Source organism: Heteronotia binoei, chromosome 8 (genome assembly GCF_032191835.1).
Source record: "Heteronotia binoei isolate CCM8104 ecotype False Entrance Well chromosome 8, APGP_CSIRO_Hbin_v1, whole genome shotgun sequence".
In the NCBI taxonomy this organism is placed as follows: domain Eukaryota; kingdom Metazoa; phylum Chordata; class Lepidosauria; order Squamata; family Gekkonidae; genus Heteronotia; species Heteronotia binoei.
This window is the reverse complement of record NC_083230.1, coordinates 39758602-39778293: the sequence shown is the minus strand read 5'-3', so window position 1 is coordinate 39778293 and position 19692 is coordinate 39758602. Positions and strand designations below refer to the sequence as shown.

Below are 19692 nucleotides of genomic sequence, written 5' to 3'. Positions count from 1 at the left end.
TCCCCACAACGTTGGTCTAACATGCACCACAACCACAGGCTCCTCCCCAGCACTGTCTATCAGCCTATCTACTACATGCGTAATGTCCGCTACCTTCGCACCAGGCAGGCAAGTCACCATACGGTCAGTACGCAGTTTCGCCACCCAGCTGTCTACTTGCCTAAGGATCGAATCACCAACTACCAACCCCCCCCCCTCTCCCCCTGCCCAGGGATGGTTCCTTGGCGCGAAAGGATTCCCACTCACCAACCGAAGAAGAGGTCCCTTCTGAGGGCGCATTCCCTTTATCCTCAGCACAGTGCCCTGTTCCCTCTCGACCCTAACGCTCTCTGGCAGCAACGGGGCTGCTACGTTCAGAGCGCGGCCCATCTAATACGCCCCTGAGAGTCTTCCCCAAGTGCCTAACTGACCGTCTCTGCTTCTCCAGGGCAGTCACCTCGGCCTCAAGGGTACAAACTCATTCCCTGAGGACCAGGAACTCCTTGCATCGAGCACACACCCAAGACTTCTGTCCTTTGGGCAGATACTCGTACATGTGACACTCAGTGCAAAACACTGGAAAGCCCCCACCCCCCTGCTGGCATTCTATCTTATATATATATATATATATATATATATAATATACAGTCCTCTTTAAATGCTGTTTAAGTGGCTCCCCCTTCTGGAGGGTCAACTTACCTTATTGGGAGAACAAGGAAATCAGGGATCTGGGTTCCTGGTCCTTACAGAGCCCCAAGGCAAAGAGCCACAGGCCAAGAGCCCTTTGGCAAGGCGCAGCTTAAAATGCAATTTTAGGCACTCCTAAGCAATCAGCAGCAATCACTCTCAATCTCTTTCACCGTTAGCCCACTCAACCAAACAAAGAGCAAAGACCAAACAAAGAGCAGTTCCCCAGCTATCACAACTCAGAATTTTAGGCAGCCCCACAAACCTCAAAATGAAGTCTTTCAAAACTCAGAAATTCTCAGCAACTTCTCCAGCTGTCTCAGCTATCAGAGCTGTTTTGCTCCTCTGAGAGCTCTGTGAGCTATGCTCTGGCTTGCAGTTTAGTACTGCCTCCTTTTGTACTGTCTCGCAGCCAGCCATGGGAGGAAGTGGAGGAGAGATGAATATAAAGTCTTAACCAACTGGTCAGGTATTTCCCTAAAGATCTCAGAGTTGCGGGGATTATGGGATTTGGGTTGCAGGCTTCTGTTGTTTCTAAATAGGGTTTCAGATCAATGGGGACTGTTTTTGCCCTCTGACCCCTGCAGAAATCTATCTAGTTAGTGCATTTTTACCCTGCACAGAACAGCTAAAATGGTCCTTCCTTCCTTCCTTCCTTCCTTCCTTCCTTCCTTCCTTCCTTCCTTCCTTCCTTCCTTCCTTCCTTCCTTCCTTCCTTCCTTCCTTCCTTCCTTCCTTCCTTCCTTCCTTTCCCATTGTTTCCTCCCAACAATAGGGAATCTGGGAGAGTGTGTGGCCAGCCCAAGGTCAAGCAGCAAGGTATTTGCAGAAAAACAAGGATCTAAGCTGCAGTCTCCCAAATGTGGTTCAGCATACTAACCACTACATATATTTGTCATGGAGGCTGAAGATAAACACCTGAAGATGACAAGAGAATAGATATGTGAAACACATACACCTTACAAAGAGCAGACTAAGCTTTTCATGTGTGGCATAATTTGATGTGGAACACAGTCAAATAAGCAACCCTCCAATCCCTTCTTTGCAATACCATATCTCAGAGGACAAGGGATATAACATAATTAAACATTTAAACAGTAAAAAATTATTTACCATTCCATAGAGCTGTACATGTTGTTCAAGATTTGGAAAACTGGCAAAAGGTTGCCTGTGAAATTCTTTGTGCTTGTGATATATATGTTTTTTTTTTCCATTGTAGGTCTTACTGTTAATTCTCTGTGCACAAGACTAAAAGTGGACCATACCGCATCCATTCATCAGTCTCCATACCAGCTTTAAAGTTCTGCTGAAAACTGATTTTCTGAGAAATAAAAGAACATAACCTTACTTATGGCAATCCCACCCTACAGGATAGTAATAATACCTGATGGCTGCTTCCTGTTTGGTGGTATGTTAACAATATAGTCATTAATCTCCTAATCAGATAATTCTCTGGAAAAATTAAAAGGTCCTTTACTGGGTTATAGTTATGATTTATTTCCCTCTGAATGATTTTTCCAGGTCTGATATAAAACCTAAGCCTAATATATCAGTCCTCCTGCAATGTTATCATGTGACAGAGGAGATTAACAGATAAACTGAGTGCAGTCCATATTTAAACAAGAAAAATTAATACACCACTTCTTCCTAAGGAGGTAATGTATAAGTAAATGATGGCTAATTGTGGGGTAGGAGGAGCGCTTCAGACTACAAAGAGATTTCCACCTAAAAAAGGATCATTTCTCCCTACAGAAATTCTGAATTGTACAGAAATGTACACTGTTGGCCTTGACTGAATGACTCATTTAGGAAGCTGTGCACACCTCAGCATTTAAATTTTTAAATGAGGCAAATTAGCAAAGCAAATATAAGATGACACAAACCAAGGTACTTGAATTTAAGCAAAGCCTTGCCGATTTTAGTTATGCAAGGCCATATCTCTTATCGGTGGGAAAAACAGTGGCTGGTATCTGCCTACTCTGACACAGTTTTCATAATTAGGCTGCAGAAGTGAAAGCGTCAAAAGACTGGCAACGTCTTCCAGAAACCTTCTCCACCAGCTGAACAAAAAGAGTGGTAGAGATATGATGCCATCCCAGTAATAGTGTGCCTTCAGGTCAGAAAGGGTTGTGGCTGAATCCAGGTCAGTATCAAGTTCCCAATTTTCCTTCAATAATTATGACTCTCCATGTGTTTGGATGAACATTTATTGTAAGGCAGGATACGCTGACACTGACACGCAGTCAGTGTTGAAAGTGGCACACGGCAAAACAGGTCTTGGTTATATACTCTTGCAGGAGTCATTATAAGTGCGCCTTAATTTAGGGTGCAAAGACAGTTCAAATTTAGTGGCTACAAATCACACACACACACTACCAAGCATTCTACAAAACATCCTGAGAGGGGAACAGTGACCTTGGTACCAAGTGGATTCCCAGCTCCCAGGAGGCAGGCTGTTTCTTGACTTCATCAGGTGGGTACTTTAGTTCCAAAAAGGTTTGTTGTAGATCCCTCAGGTGAGAATCTCTGTCAGGAGAACTGGAGCAAATGCAGCTGTAGCGTAGAGCCTCCCTGTATACAATGGATCATATGGTATGTTTGGGATGGTAGTTGGAGGCATGTAGGTATGTTTGTCGGTCAGTAGGTTTCCTGTATAAGGTAGTGTCTATTGTGTATTTTTACAGTGGTGTCCAGAAAATGTATTTCCTGCATAGACTGGTTCATTGTCAGGTTGATGGTAGGATGAAAGTCATTGAATGCTCAGTGGAATGCATCTAGGGCTTCTTTACCATGTGTCCAGACCATAAGGTTGTCATCAATATAACGCAGGTATAAGGTAGGTATGAGTGGGTGGGAGTCCAGGAAGCGTTGTTCCAAGTCACTTGGATCTAAATACATATTGTAATCAGCTTGATTAGAGCAGAGTGGAAATTCTTGGGACAGAAAATTAGCATCTGTAGTGAGATCAGTCTCCCTTCCCAAGATGCTGGGTGTAGTCTCAGATGTGGTGTTGACATTCCCACTTCAACATCCATGCCAATGCTAGAGGAACTTTGGATGTTAATCAGGTGTTTTTATTACTCCAAGCTTCCATCAACAGTGTCCTCTTTTTGTTTGGTTCTCCAAGTTGTTTTCAGTAAATAATGCCAATTTTCCAGTGCTTTGTATTGTATAACATCTCTTAATTATGTAAAACTTTCTCCACATCTTAGTCTGGTGCCTACTCTTGATTTTTAAATGTCAGTTAAACATATTTATTTACCCTGCCTTTGGCTGGTTTTTAAGTGTTGGAATTCTGAGTATTTATATTGCATGTCTAGGCATTGTCTAAAGTTCAGCCATTATAGGGTTAAATATGTTTACCAGTTTATATTGTTTAGCTGACTCAAGAAGGGATATCTGGCTCACTGCCAATGAGACGAGAGCTAATGGAATGTTAAGCAGAGGGTTGAAAATGAGGGTTAAAGAAGAGCAGTCGGCAGTTTTGGATCTGGGAGAGCTGAGTACCAGGCTTATTAGTGATAGAGTAAGGATGTAGTCTATAGTGTTATTATTTTCATCCCAGTGTCTCTATCCCTTTAGAAATAAAATATATGTTTTTCAATATTAAAGATCTCTCAATTTCTTTTGTGATCCAGCAGTCCATTGAACTGTCTGGGAAAGTTTAAACAATTTCCCTCACAAAATTTCCCAACATTGTTTGTTTTCTACTGCTCTAAGATTAAGTTTGCTGCTTTACTGATTAATTTTAGTGTGAGTGCTATGTATTTTGAGTTTTCCCGATGAAATAGTAGGGAAATACATGATTTCCTTGTAAGCTGCCCTGCCCCCCAGCAGAGAATTGTAGGTTAGTTTTCTACCTACAATAAGCGCAAGAACATGACCCCAGCTTCAATTCCCAACACAGGCCAAGCAACTATCTCAGTACTAGATCCAGACATGATCAATTGAAATCTAAATGCTAAAATTTAAACTGATCAGAAGTATGACTGTCAGATTGTCATATGCTGAATACTAAAATGAGCATTTTTTATTTCAAAAACTGGAAGACAAATTCTTGTAAGACAAATTCTGTTCAAATAATTTCTTCCATGTGTTGCATGGAAGACACCTCCCTACCAAATATCTGAAAAACATTATACTTTTATTTCTTCCTAACATCTAGATTGTAGTTCTGCTTGTATTTTGGGAAAATGACAAAATATATGTGATCACTATATCATCCTGACTAGATTTGTGCTCTGACGCTTGCAATTTGGCATAGATCACAGACATTTCAAAACCATGAAATATGGAACTGGTCAGACACACTAGCTTTTAAAAGATCCAGTTTCTAAAGCTCTCTTGGGGGCAAGGTGTCTAACTGCTGACAGTCTGCTCACATGCATCAGAGTACCTGCAATCAAATGCAAAAGCATAAAGAGAACTAATCATAAAATCTAATGTGATATCTGCCTTCTAATATTTAGTCCCTGTTGCTCTTTGCAAACAGGGTTGGTTTTTTTTTTTTAAAGACATTTTTTTCTTTGAAATCTTAAAATATAGAGCTGAAAATCTACATTGTGGTTTCTTTCATCACCAAGCAAGGACCCCCAGGCTGAGTCTGCCCTTCCAAGAAGTGACATCTGGTACTCCAGCTGAAGTTGGTGGCAGGGTACTCTTGGAGGTATAGATGTGGGTCTCAGCTTGCCATCCCTCACTCTCTAATCAAAGTGAGCATCTAAACAATGTATACATCAGACCTAACCGCCCCCCCCCCTTGCTGCCAAAAGTGTCACCCAATACACTAAGACTACCAACTACTGTTTGAGTCATATTTGCTTCCTAGAGTTTCTTAAATTATTAGCTTAATATACACAACACGTACTGATTTGATTAGCTATTCAATTTTTTCCCTGAAAACCACTTCAAACAAAAAAGGCAATTAAAAAAGAAAAACCCTTTCAATCTACCATTGAAAAATGTATGGCTGAAGCAGAAAAAGAAGTTTACCTTGCTTGTGGGAAGGGGAGGAGTCTAGAAGCCAAAAAAGTGGGGGCAAGCTCATGCTGTTAGCACAGTGCTTTCATACACAGTATGTGGTTTGTTTCTGGAACCACAAAGCTACATTTATGTGGGAAATATTGCATTTTGGCAAGGCTGCAGATTTCTGGGAAGTTTAAAAAATGGCTTGGCATTCACAGTCCTGCACTGCAGAGAATTCCAGTATGTTTAACCAAGGTAAGAAAGATGTATTCTGTTCTATAAAGCAGTTCTCTGTTCCTTTCCCCACCCTGTTGAACAGGTCTAGCAATCATAGAAACATTTTTTTTTAAATCCATAGGTTTAACCACTGAATAACTGAGAAATATATATTGTTGTAATATCCACTGTCTAATTAAGAATATTCTTATACAGCCTAAACAATATATTTCTCCTCAGGAAATATCTCAGGAAAGCTCTTTGTGTTATTAGCAATATATTTTAAATTGATTATAAGACAGCTAATGGTGCATTAAAAAGAGGATTTGCTTTGGAATTACTTACTAAAAGATAAAGCATCAATCTGTGGTACAAGATTTTTTTTCAGCAAATATGTCTTGGAAGATCAAAAGCTATTTCTATTTTTATAAATGCATAATGTGCCAAAGCTTGAAAGATTATAGTGGAAAGCTGATATACATCATATTAGACAGAACCTGCCACATTAGTCTGCTGCAGCAAAAACGGGCATCTTAACAGCAAGCTTTTGTGAGCCATAACCTGTTTTATCAGATGCATATATCTTATAAAAGGACAAAGTCTAACCCCAAAAGAAAAACACCCACAAAACCAAAACCAAGCCAAATAAGAATACAGCAATACTAATAGTTCCAAAAATGCTACATCAAGCAAAAAGTTCCCTGAAATTCACTGTTATATGAAGACTCAATTAGTGGGAGTCTTAAAGAAATTATGCAACACAGGTAAAAGATCCAAGAGTTAATCACCGCTCAGAAGACATTTTAAATCTTTAGATACATTGAATTGGACCCTACCATTCCCTTTGGCCAAGCTGTATCCTGCGTCTTCCTTCTGCCAAGTGTTTCTTCAATGCAGAAAAACTTTCTCCATTACAGGGAATCATTCTCCATCAGTGGAAGGCTGACTGAATTATTTCTTAGCAAAAGGAAGTCATAGGATCCCACTCTTGGTTACAATTTACCAAGAGAAAAAAGACAGAGAGAACATGCTGGAGTATCAAATATCTGAAGTTTGGAAACTGCCTACCTCATATGAGTACTGGAAAAGTAAAAAGAAAAGAAAGAATGCAACAAGGTTCTTGGGCTAAATATTGCAGTATATCAGATCTCTAGTTTCTGGATGGCCTGGAAGTACTTTAACAATTTTAGATATAATCCTATTTAATTGTTAATTCCAGAGATACATATTCCAATCCAGAGAAGAATAAACCAAATAGGAAGATTAAAAGATGCTATAAAGCTTAGGGAACCTTCCTCTTAGAGATGCTACCAGCACTGTTAGATCAATGGAAGGTTAATCACATAAACATGGACTGGGCAGAAGCTCACGTTCTGAATAAAACTTGGTTGGTCTTAAAGGTGTGACTTGACTCCTGTTTTGTTCAACTACTTCAGACCAACATGGCTGCCCACTTAAATCTATGGGCATCTTCTGTTTCACAAAATGTCTCCCACTCAAATTGTTTCAAGATGCTAAATAGGGCATAAAATGCACACTCTGAGAATAATTTTCTGGGGGGAAACAACAAAGTGCAATGCTCAGTCCCTTCATTTGCAATCCTAGGTACTCAGAAAGATAATCTACATATGTAGATTAATCAGATGATAGATAGTTCCTTGGATACTGTCAGACTGCTCATTTAAAGATATCCTGGGTGGGGGGGAAAGTATGCTAAAGAAGAAAGTTGGTTAGAATGTTCTCTATGAGAAATTACTTTCTCCATGAATGAGACTTTTACATGGGGGAACATTTACACATGCAGTACATCACATAAAGTATAAAACAGTAGAGACAGGGAACTTGGATCACACGCTTTGCTTGAAGTACAAATCTTGAAACAGTTTGAAACAGGCTGAACTTTAATAGGCATGTGAGGACTGCTTTAAATGCACTACTCCTCCCAACTTTTGGAAAGTTATTTTGTCAATAACTGACTTTGCAAAGTAGTGTATTGCTTGCATGCCACCACAGAATCACTCATCTAAAGCAAAGTACAAAAACAATCTCATTAGAAAGATAATACAAATGGCTCAACAAAAGCAATATATGGTACAGTCAACTTTGAAGCAGGCAGCAGAAAAGCCTTGCTGGATCAGACCAATGGTCCAACATCCCATTTCCCACAGTGGGCAATCAGATGCCAAGCAAGGCTACAGAGTAAAGAGGTTGAAGCCTCCCCTATTGGTATTTTGTCTCATAATGTGTAGGTCCCATTTAACCATCACTACCAATAGCTATCCTCATTTTTACCATGCTCAAAGTAGTAACAAGCTGAGAATTAGTATTTTAAAAAATTCTCGAAGTCAACTAATCCTATATTGTGATCTTTTACTCACTGAGATCTCAGGTTTTGAAACAGTATGATGATTTCTTCTTTTTCACCTGTTTTAGGCAAAGTCCATGGAAAGATGCCAAATGCTACTTGTGACGTTTTCTTCTGTAACTCTTACAGTGGACTAGAGTGGTACTGCTATTTCATAATTGCACTTTGGTTTCTTGCACTGCTAATAGGATTTTTGGGGAATACATTGACCCTATTATATTATACATACACCATGAAATCATGGACGAGTAGCACTGTATTTTTGTTCAACCTGGCATTATGTGATTTCACTTGGGTTCTCTTGATTCCTTTGTCTGTCTACTACCACCTACATAAGCAACAAATCCATTTCAACCCCATATTCTGCCAATTTAAAAAAATATTTTTTGACATTAACATCTATGGCAGCATTTATTTTCTCACACTGATCAGTTTTGACCGGTACATAGGAGCTGTTCATCCAATTCGGTCATTAAAATGGTGGGATAAAGAAAAGGCTGTATTTTGCACCATTGCCATATGGATCTTCATCTTCATAGAATCAATTCCTGATTTTTACTATTTCTTTGTGGTCCACAAACAGAAGGATATTGCAACTGGTCTGGAGAACACTGGAGAACCTGTGTACTTTGGAGAACCCTTATACTTTATAGTCCCTTTCTCAATCTCAAGAGTTTTGTTTGGATTCCTTATTCCAATTGTAGTAATCTTTACATGCTATGTATTGACACTGAAAGCATTATGGCAAATGAAGAGCCGCCAACAGAGAAGACTCCGAACTGTAAAACCCTTGATGTTGGTTTTAGCTGCAATGATTGTTTTCGCCGTGGCATTTATTCCCTATCATGTCATGATGATGGCAGTACTAATTTATAGACTGAATTATCAACTCAACCCAGACAACATAAGCCTGCTAGTTAAAGTTTATGAATTCACAGAAATCATCTGTGGCATTAGTAGCTGCTTAGACCCAGTCATTTTTATGTTAGCGAGTAAGAAATTCCAACAGAAGTTTAAAAAAATACAATGCCCTTCAAACCATAGGTACCACTGCTGTCAATCACACAGAATTAGGGATATCGTTGAATTGTGAGATGGGTAGACAAAGGTGGATGTTTTATGAGACTCAGGAGTGCCTGTTACTAAACAAAACTTTGATGGTGTATCAGGTCAGCTTTTCAAAAACTGCTGAATTCTTTCTGTTTGATGTAAAAAAAGATCTCTTGTCCAATTCCCTATGAAGCTCAAAGGCTATTGTGAGCCCTCAGAAAGTTGCTGGTCCAATCTACCTTGTGTCTCTAACAACATCACTCAACCTTATCACAGAATCACCACCACCGCAACTGCTATATAGTCAGAGGCACCAAAACAGAACCAAGTGCTTTGCTTATGTGTACTATTGTATGTGGAAAGGGAACAGTAATTATCAGGTCTTGCATCCATGCCTGATTACTTCCACATTTGTTTGTTCTTTATATGCAATAAAGATTGTCCTTCATTCTTTTAGAAAGTCACCCTGGTGACTCAGACACAGGAAAACAGCATCAGAAGCTCCCACATGGCTGAAATAACATTTCAATGATCCAGCCATGGAGAGGAGGGGAGTTAATCATGTAGCTGCTAATCAAAAACACTCTGCCAGGAAGAGACTGTTGATTCCTTGCCTTTATGTTATGGGTCATTTAAATGTTACCTAATCGCATATGAACCACTGATGAAAAAGTAGCCCCATGCAACTAGAGTAACATTTAAAAAGCCTTCTATTTAGTAGTCAACAGATCATGCACACACAAAACCCCTCACAGAATCTAGTAGTGTCATGAAATTAACACCTACAAACACCATGTTTTTTCTCTGATTTAGACAGTTTGTAAATAAATTTATGCTGCTAATTTCCCTCCCAGTTTTGTAAATAAATTTATGCTGAAGGAGTAAATTTAACTGAATTTTAAAGCTTATATAATTTGACAATAACCTGCTCCCTCTATTAATAATACTCTGAACAATACAAACTATACTCATTTGTTTATACATTTCAGTTTCACCACTGTTTACAGCAATGTCTGATGTATGTGGGGGGGCGGGGAGAAAGATTCTTTTCCCACCTGCCCATTGGCATGTTTGGCAGGTCACACTCTTGTGTCATCGGCACCAATCATAGACATGAAGGGGGGGAGAGGAAATTTTCGACTGGAAACGATCACTAAAATAAATCTGCATAGTAACTCTAACAAAGAATGCTTTTGCAACAATAAAAACTGCACATCCCTATCAGAGTCTTCTCTAAAAAATGCTGAGTTTTAGAAACAGCTCACAAGGTAGAACTATAAATGGTCTCAGAAGTATTGTTGTAAACACAGAAGATGCCTATGACCCAGCTGATGCTGGCTTTTGTTAATTATTATCAAAACTATTGTGACCAGCAATTATTTATAAAGCAATCGCAGGAGGCATTGTTGACAGAAACAGCTTTTAATGTTTGCACAGGATGGCTACATGGGAGTTTCCATGGTTTTCTCTTGATCACTATAAAAAAATAGTTTATCAGAATCAAATTGACTAGGCAAAGATCTTTTTCATATAAACAGCTCCAGAAATAGACATTTTGCTTCAGAGGCTGCCAGTATCGTAGGTAGCTTCCACACAAGGGTTTCAGTGGGTTTAGAAAGGTGAAACTCTGCTTAGGACTGCACTGTAGAGGACCAAAAGCTTAACTGTACCACTTCAGGCTGCTTCCATATGGGGACTCCCCCCCACCACACACATAGAACATTAGAAGCCCCTGATTTAAATTGGAGCATCTATGTAATGTTGTGCTTCTTTTGGGCATAGCTCAAAGGCCTCCTGGACTTTCCTCTGCAAAACAAACCAAAGAGAAAATTTTTGATCCAGTTCAAAGAAGGAACTGTGGAGTGGCAACAGGGGGAAAGTAGATACTCCGCCTGCAGCCACTCCACCATTTGAACAGGATCAAAAAGGGTTTTCTTTTGATTTGGTTTGAAGGGAGGCCTTAGGTTTGAAGTCCAGGAGGCCAGCAAATCATGCTCTGAAAAAGCACAACATCATGTAGCTACTCCAATTTAAATCAGGGCTTCCAACATTCCCATATGGGGAAAAATCCCCATGTTGAAGTGGCCTGAATGTAGTTGAGTTTACTCAGGCTGAGGAAAAGTACTTTAGGCATGGAAGTGAATGCTAAAAAGAACTACACTTTAATTTTAAATATTCTTCAGAGATTGTCAGATGGAAGTTGTGTAAATGCCATATCAGTACAGTATATCATCTTTACCAGGGCTTTTTTTGTAGAAAAAGCCCAGCAGGAACTCATTTCATATTAAGCCACACGCCCTGACACCAAGCCAGCCAGAACTGCATTCCTGCTTTAAAAAAAAAAAAGTGCTGATCTTTACTAATATTTATGAAATTATATGAGCCCAAGAAGAGTCTGAGAGTGTCATGACTCAGGATGTCCAATACAAAAAACAGCTGCACAACCAATAGTATCACAATGATTGCATTGTATTAATGACATCTCCCAAGTGCCCAGGAGAACAGAGGAACAGGGCTTCAAGAGTCTCCTCTCCCTCAGAACCCCCTCAAAACTCCCTGGGGCTCCCTGTTTTTTAATGTTTTAATTTCTTAACTATGTAAATTGTTATATTTAAATTTGAATTATATGTTAGAATCTTTGTATTGTGAGCCGCCCTGAGCCCGCCTTGGTGGGGTAGGGCGGGTTATAAATCAAATAAATAAATAAATAAAATAAATAAATACAAACAGGAGGCCAACCAGCTGGTTGTGGAGTTGTGCTGGGCCATGCGGAGGCATATGAGAGCAGAGGAGACCCATTTGACATGGATAAGCTGTAGCCAGATGAACTGTGATTTAACAAACTTCTTCAATTTTCTTCATCAGCATCTTGGAAAAATTGCTTTTTGCACCCAGACTGCCCTTTATATTTCATGCACTTTACACCTCTGCACCTTGGAAGACTCTTGTTTTAATCCCAGCTCTCCTGTCACAATCAATTGCCATGAAGTTGGGCTTGCATATTAGGCTCTGCTTTTTAACAAACTGCTGCTAACCTGATGAATTGTAACCGTAATCTAATCTTAAATTTAAACTGCATAGGATAATGAATTTATTTAATTAAATCTGCTTAGAACTAATAATCAAATGACATTATTGTATTGGCTACTAAATTAATTATTGGAGTTTTAGTGTATTTAAATTGATTAAGAGTTATTTATTTGTAGTACTAATTGATTAATTTTAATTTAATCGGCAATAGTGAGAGTTTTAATTAATTTAGTAGGTAGGAAACTGGCCTTGTGCCTCCCCCCCTTTTCCCATCTCCTCCCTCTCGTCCCCTTCCCTTCCCTTTTTAGAAAAAAATGGCTGCTAAATTAAATATTAGAGGTTGCTGATTAACTAGGATTTATTTGATAGTACTAATTGGAGGTTTTAATTAAATTGCACTACTCAGGGTTTTACAAATTTAGTAGGTAGAAATTAACTTAATTTATTAGAACACTGGGTTAGGCTTAACAGGATAGTAAGGCATTGTTAACATTAACTGTTACCACCAAGTTAGAGGCATGCCAGGTATAGTTTGGGGTTTTCTCTGTATTTCTTTGTATTTGCTGCTATCACCACAACCTGTTTGGCTTGAGGTGCTGCGGAGACCATCAGAAGAGGTGAATAATGGGCTGGAGATTCCAGTGCTCCTGGAGAGGGAAAGTATAGCGGTGGGAAAAGGCATAGATCTAAGGGAAGGAGTCAGAGATACCAAAAAGCTCGGCCTCTTTTCAGCCTGCATCCCATCCCGATGGTTGCAGACAGTGGGGCCATGTGGAAGCACCTGCCTCTGACATTGGTGTTGTGTAATGCCAGGTCCATTAATAATACCTCTGTCCTTCGGGACTTTCTGGTAGAGCAGAAGATGGACCTGGTTTGCGTGACCAAGACCTGGGTGCAAGATGGGGAGACAGTGGCTCTCTCCCAGTTAGCTCCACCTGGCTTCTTGGTCCTTCACCAATCACAGACTAGCAGGTAGGGGGGAGGGGTGGCAGCATTCATTCAGGAGGCTTACTCCTTCCAGGCACTTCCATCTCTAAAGATCACCGGCATTGAATGTGTCGGCATGCTGTGTGATGTGGGAGAGAGTTTGACCGTCTGGCTGGTGTACTGACCACCCAACGCACCGACCAGCGCCATACTGTCCCTTCTGGAGGCTGTAGCAAGCTGAGCATTGGAACACCCAAAGCTTTTAGTCTTCAATGTTCATGCCGATGATGCATGCTCCACTCAGGCGACGAACCTGGTGTCATCCATGGCGACACTGGGACTCTCTCAATATGTAACAACCCACACACACCAGGCTGGGCACATGCTGGACTTGGTCTTTGTGGCGGAAGTGACAGTGGACCGAATTACTGCTGATGCAGTGCCATGATCGGACCACTATGCCTTGAAGGCCCGTGTGAATGTTCCACTCAAACCCTGTTTGGTTGGCGAGCGTATTTTAGCTTGCTCACGGAGCCAAATGGACCCCATGCGGCTTCAGATGGCTCTGCAAGATCCTTGGCCCCCTGGCGATTCTCTAGATGAGCTCGTGGAGACCTGGCATAACAGGCTCTCCGTGACCATTGATGAGATCACTCCCAGGCGCCCTCTCCACCCCTGCTCAAAGCTGGCTCCATGGTATATCCCGGAGCGATGGCTGATGAAACAGGCTGAGACAGTTAGAGAGGCAGTGGCGACGTGTCCGCGATGAAGTTACAAGAACATCCTATAGGTTGTTTATGAGAACCTATGAGATGGCAGTCAAGGCTGCTAAGAGAACTTATCTTACGGCCACAATTGCATCTGTGAGCTCATGTCCAGCACAATTGTTTAGATCAATTCAGTCACTGACTACCCTACCGCAGGGTAAATTAAATGCTAGGGAATTGGATATAGGCCGCAAGGTTTTTGCAAGCTTTTTTGCAGATAAGTTCTTGTCATTCCACCGCGACCTCCTGGCCACAATTGAGACAGTTAAGGAACTTGAGGCTCCGTCCACGTCTTCTAGTCAGATTTTGGATTACTTCACTCCACTCAGCTTGGGGGAAGTTGACAGAACGCTCTCTACTGTATGCCCAACTACTTGTAGTCTGGATCCATGTCCACCTTGACTTATAAAGGCTGGCTGGGATGAACTACTGGTCCCCCTGAGGGAAACTGTCAACCGGTCGCTATCTGAAGGGACCTTCCCACAGCCTCTTAAAGAGTCCATAGCCCCCTTCTAAAGAAACCATCTTTGGACCCGGCCGTATTGGCAAACTATCAGCAGTTGTCAAACTTGCCTTTTTTGGGCAAGATTAATGAGAGGGTAGTTGCAGTGCAGTTACAGAGCTTTCTGGATGACACTTCCATGCTAAACCCTTGAGCCGCCCTGAGTCCGCTTGCGGAGAGTGCGGGATATAAGCTTAATGAAATAAATAAATGAATTTTCAATCTGGTTTCCACCCAGGTCATGGGACAGAGATGGCTTTGGTCGCTCTCACAGATGACCTCCAGAGGCATTAGGATAGAGGTGGCTCGGTGGTACTGATGCTTCTAGATCTGTCGGCCGTGTTTGACACGGTCAGTCATCAGTTGCTGACCCACCGTCTTGCCGATGCTGGGATACAGGGGTTGGCCTTACAGTGGTTTCTCCTCTTTCCTTCAGGGTTGGGGACAAAGGGTGGCAATAGGAACTGTCTCGTCAACACCCACTTATCTATGGTGTGCCATAAGGGGCAGTCCTCTCCTTGATGTTATTTAACAGCTACATGGGCCCCCTTGCCCAAATTGCCCAGAGGTTTGGGCTGGGATGTCATCAGTATGCAGATGACAACCAGTTCTATCTGTTGATGGGCAGGAGAGAGGAGAGCACTTCAGTCTGGATCAGAAAATCTGCTTTCAATCCCCGGCCCTAAGGAGGCCAGGCTCATGACAACTACAGTCAGGGCCTTCTCTGTAGCGGCCCCACGCTGGTGGAATGAGTTGCCAGGGCTTGGGGCTCTTTAGCTTGGAGAAACATCGACTGAGGGGTGACATGATAGAGGTTTACAAGATTCTACATGGGATGGAGAAAGCAGAGAAAGAAGCACTTTTCTCCCTTTCTCACAATACAAGAACTCTTGGGCATTCAATGAAATTGCTGAGCAGTCGGGTTAGAACGAATAAAAGGAAATACTTCTTCACCCAAAGGGTGATTAACATGTGGAATTCATCGAACTTCCGGTTTTGAGTCATGGAGGATTGAGGTGCTTCTCAATAGAGGAGCAGTCCAGAGCCTCTGTTCTGGGCAGCGAAGGTGATTTTAATGCCTGCTGCCTACATCTTCCAGGCAGGGAGATGGCCAAGACATGCTTATTAAATTCTGAGAGGATTTACTTTGGCTGACAAGGTATCCCATTGGGGTTCCTTTTTGGCTTTGAAGAGTCCGCGGAGAAGAATTGCATTCCAACATCTACAGAGGACTTCTGAGGTCATTAAATTGACTTAAATTCATCATGATCCAAAGCTTCTTTGGGACTAATTAACATCTACTCTGGAAGAAAACGGTGCTCGAAAGGATCACGATTTTTAAAGGTAAAGATCTTTATCTATCACTCCGGGACTAAAATAAGACTTATTTGAAGTAAAAACAAAGGTCTGGATTCATCTATATTATTTTAAAGTAAAGAAGACAAAGGAGGGGCTAAATTTGGGACTGAGAAAATTAGATAAACAAGGTTAAAAGAGGAAGAATAAATATTGTTATGCATACCTGTGGTCGGGCTAGACAACCCCTCTGAAACAGAACTGCTGATCAGAAGGACGTCACAGGAAGTGGCGTCATAGAAGTAACACGAGACTTCTCGGCCATAGAAAACGAGACTTCATGGCAAGAAAGGAAGGAAGCAGCCATTAAGAGAAGGGAAAACTGCAAGCCTCCTAGCCCTCTCTAGGACTATAATCATAGAGAAACATCGGCGGCCATTGAAAGAAGGTCAAAAGTTTAAAATTTTTTAAAAAGACAATGGGACTTTAAAAATTAGCAGAGCCGGTAAATATCATCATTAGAAGATTAAATTTATTGGATTATATGATTTGAACTAATTTTGGAGCACTCTAGAAGAAAAAGAATTTTTTTTAAAAAAAAAGGGGGCAGAAAAGCCGCGGACGCCATTTTGAAGACAATAAAATTTTAAAAAATTAATATCTCAACTTAGGAGCCTCTGGGAACGGCGATTTTGGACTCATCTGAAAGGGCATACTCCAATCTATAAGACTGTATACTAAAAATCGATTTGGTAAGGTCAACTTTGAAGCCTATTTTTACAATGGGTAGGCAGTGATGTCTATCCACAAATCAGGAGCAAAGCAGATTCCTATGAGGGCTAGGTCACTTGAGGAAGAAAAAATGTCTAAACTGCAGGAACAAATGGAACAAATGGAGGCAAGGTTGGCTAAAGTGATAAAAGACTCTATAACTGAATGTAAGAAGAAATTTAAAAAAGATATAGAAGTTCTCTGAAAAGATTCCCAAGCAGTGTTAAAGAAAGTGCAGGAGGTTGAAGAAAAGGTGAAAGACCATGATGCAAGAATAGACACAGTGGATTTCACTATTAAAAAAATACAGGAGAAAGCAGTACTACAAGACTGTAAACTAATGGAAAATCAGATACGTTTGAGAGGGATGCCTGAATCTGACGAGACTGATTTAAGGACATATATAATAAAAAGCATTGCTGAATTTTTGGGAGATGACCCTGATGGAACCAGTTATTTTTATGACTATATCTATAGGGTTAATTCAGACTATGCAAGGAAAAATAAACTACCAGGGGATGTGGTAGTGAGATTTGTGACAAGAGATGTGATGGGAAGGATTCTAAGTAAACAATTTGAAAAAACACTGGAGGTGGATGGCAGTAGTGCAAGAATCATGAAAAAATTGCCAAGGAAAGTTATAAATGACAGAAGAGTGTATAAAAAACTGACTGACAAGCTGAGAGAAAGTGAAATGAGATACAGATGTATACTTCCAGAGGGTCTAAACTTTGAATACAAAGGAAAGAGATTTACCATTACAAGCACTCAAGACATGACGAAGTTTTTGGAGGAATATAAGGAATTTGGGGGTACAGATTAAAAATAGAAAACCATGATGGATTACAAATTAATATCTTGGAATGTAAATGGACTTAATTCACCACAAAAAAGAAGGCCAACTTTTCATTGGATTGGGAAACAAAAATGTAATATAATTTGCCTACAAGAAGTACACATCAAACAAATGGATTATAAATTTTTATGGAATAAACAACTTGGTGTAGAATTTTGCTCATTGGCTAAGGAGAAAAAAAGGGTGTGGTTTTTTATGTGAAGCAAGAATTAGACCCAAAATTGATTTTTAAAGACGATGATGGTAGATTTATTGCGGAGGAAGTGATGATGAATCATAAAAGAACATTGTTATTGGGATTGTATGCCCCAAATGGAGCAAAAGACTCTTTTTTTAAGGACATTATGCAACAATTAGATCAAGTGACATATGAGCAAATTATGTTAATGGGAGATTTTAATGGAACGGTTAAAAATATTTTGGACAGATCTGGGGGAAAAAATAACAAAGGAAAACTACCAAAGTCATTTTTTGAATTAGTTAAACAAGAAAGTCTGGAGGATGTATGGAGGGAATTTAACCCCAAAGAACGTGACTACACTTTCTATTCAGCAAGACATAATTCTTTCTCAAGAATTGATATGTTATGGATTACAAAAAAATTGGGACTTATAACAAAAAAAATAGAGATTCTTCCTAAAATAGGGGCAGACCATAATCCATTAATGTGGTCTGCAAAACCCATAAAAAAGACTTTAAGATGGCGGATAAATGAAGATTTGCTGCAGAAAAAAGTAGTAGAGTCTCTGGAAAAGGAGACTAAATCTTTCTTTCAAATAAATGAAAATGAGGACATTCATTTTCAAACAGTGTGGGATGCATATAAAGCGGTAATGAGGGGCATCCTAATTACATTGAATAATAAAGATAAAAAGGCTAAAGACAAACAAATGATGGACTTACAAAAAGAGATTGGAAAGAAGGAGAAGGAGCTTAAAAAGTGGCCTGGGAAAAAAGAAAATAATAAGGGAGATTACAATACTACAAAGTCAATTGAGACATTTGTTAAATAAAGAAGTGGAATGGAATCCAAAAAGACTTCAACAGAAATCTTTTGAAGGAGCGAATAAACCTGGAAAATACTTGGCCTGGCAAATGAAAAAAAAAAAGGGAGAATAAAGTTATTTATAAAATTATATCGGGAGGCAAGGAAATTGTCGACCAGGAAGGAATCCAAAGAGAATTTTATAAATACTATGCCAAGTTATTTAAATGAAAAGGAAAAGATTGACACATACTTACAGAAAATTAATGTAAGTCCCTTAACTAAGAATATGGAGAAGGTATTAAATGAACCAATTGGAATAGAAGAAATAGAGGTGGCAATTAATTCAATGAAATTAGGAAAGGCACCCGGTCCAGATGGTTTCACAGCAAAATTTTATAAAGTCCTCATGGAGGCCCTACTACCAAAACTTGAGAAGTTAATGAATACCATAAGAATAGATGGGAAAATACCTAATACTTGGAAAGAAGCAGTAATTTCACTGATACTGAAAGAAGATAGAGATGCCACGAAAATTACAGACCAATTTCATTACTTAACAATGACTACAAAATATATGCTAGAATAGTAGCAGAACGCCTTAAACAGCATTTGAATAATTTTATTAAAGAAGAGCAAGCAGGATTTCTTCCCAGGAGGCAAATCGGAGATATCAGAACAGTTATACACATTGAATATTATGAGAAACATCCTGAAAAAGTAGCATTATTTTTTGCAGATGCAGAAAACAGATGCACTGTTTGCAGTGATGGAGAAACTGAGATTGGGAAAAGATTTTGTACAAATGGTGAAGGCGATATATACTGAACAACAAGCAAGACTCTGTATAAATGCAGATTTGACAGAAAAAATGATAATTAGTAAAGGAACAAGACAAGGTTGCCCCCTATCTTGATTGATATTTATAATGACTTTAGAGGTATTGCTTATGCAAATCCGAGAAGATAAAGAGATAGAGCGACTATAATTGAAAGGTTTTTCCTATAAATACAGAGTGTTTGCAGATGATGTAATTTTTATAAATGAAAATCCCACTCAAGTTACACCATTGTTGCTTCGTAAGATACAAGAATATGGAGAATTGGCAGGCTTTTACAGATGCTCTACCACTGAGCCACAGCCCCAACCCCAATCATCTTTAGAGGCTGCAATCTGCAACTAGCTTACTACTACACAGTTATTAAATAATTTAATATTCAAAACTGTCACTTTTCTGAACTATGAACTCAGGGCTTTTTTCGAGCACGAATGCACAGGAACGCAGCTTGGCCAGCA

The 19692-nt window shown here is 39.9% G+C and overlaps 2 protein-coding genes across 2 annotated transcripts in view; one reads left to right on the top strand and one right to left on the bottom strand.

The window, feature by feature from the left end:
• TMEM117 (transmembrane protein 117) overlaps positions 1-19692 on the bottom strand; it is a 418706-nt gene that overhangs the window by 360198 nt on the left and 38816 nt on the right. The window lies entirely within an intron of this gene.
• Positions 5769-9305, top strand: LOC132575868 (P2Y purinoceptor 1-like). Its single transcript, XM_060244554.1, has 2 exons — positions 5769-5886; positions 8281-9305. Exons 1-2 carry the CDS (start codon positions 5832-5834, stop codon positions 9303-9305), a joined length of 1080 nt encoding a protein of 359 aa, XP_060100537.1. The 5' UTR covers positions 5769-5831.

What these genes read in the sequence shown, in the direction of transcription:
- LOC132575868 (XM_060244554.1), top strand. Translation starts at nt 5,832, where the DNA reads ATGGCTTGGCATTCACAGTCCTGCACTGCAGAGAATTCCAGTATGTTT. An exon ending in TTCCAGTATGTTTAACCAAG is followed by an intron (nt 5,887 to 8,280) that starts GTAAGAAAGATG and finishes CACCTGTTTTAG; the next exon opens with GCAAAGTCCATGGAAAGATG.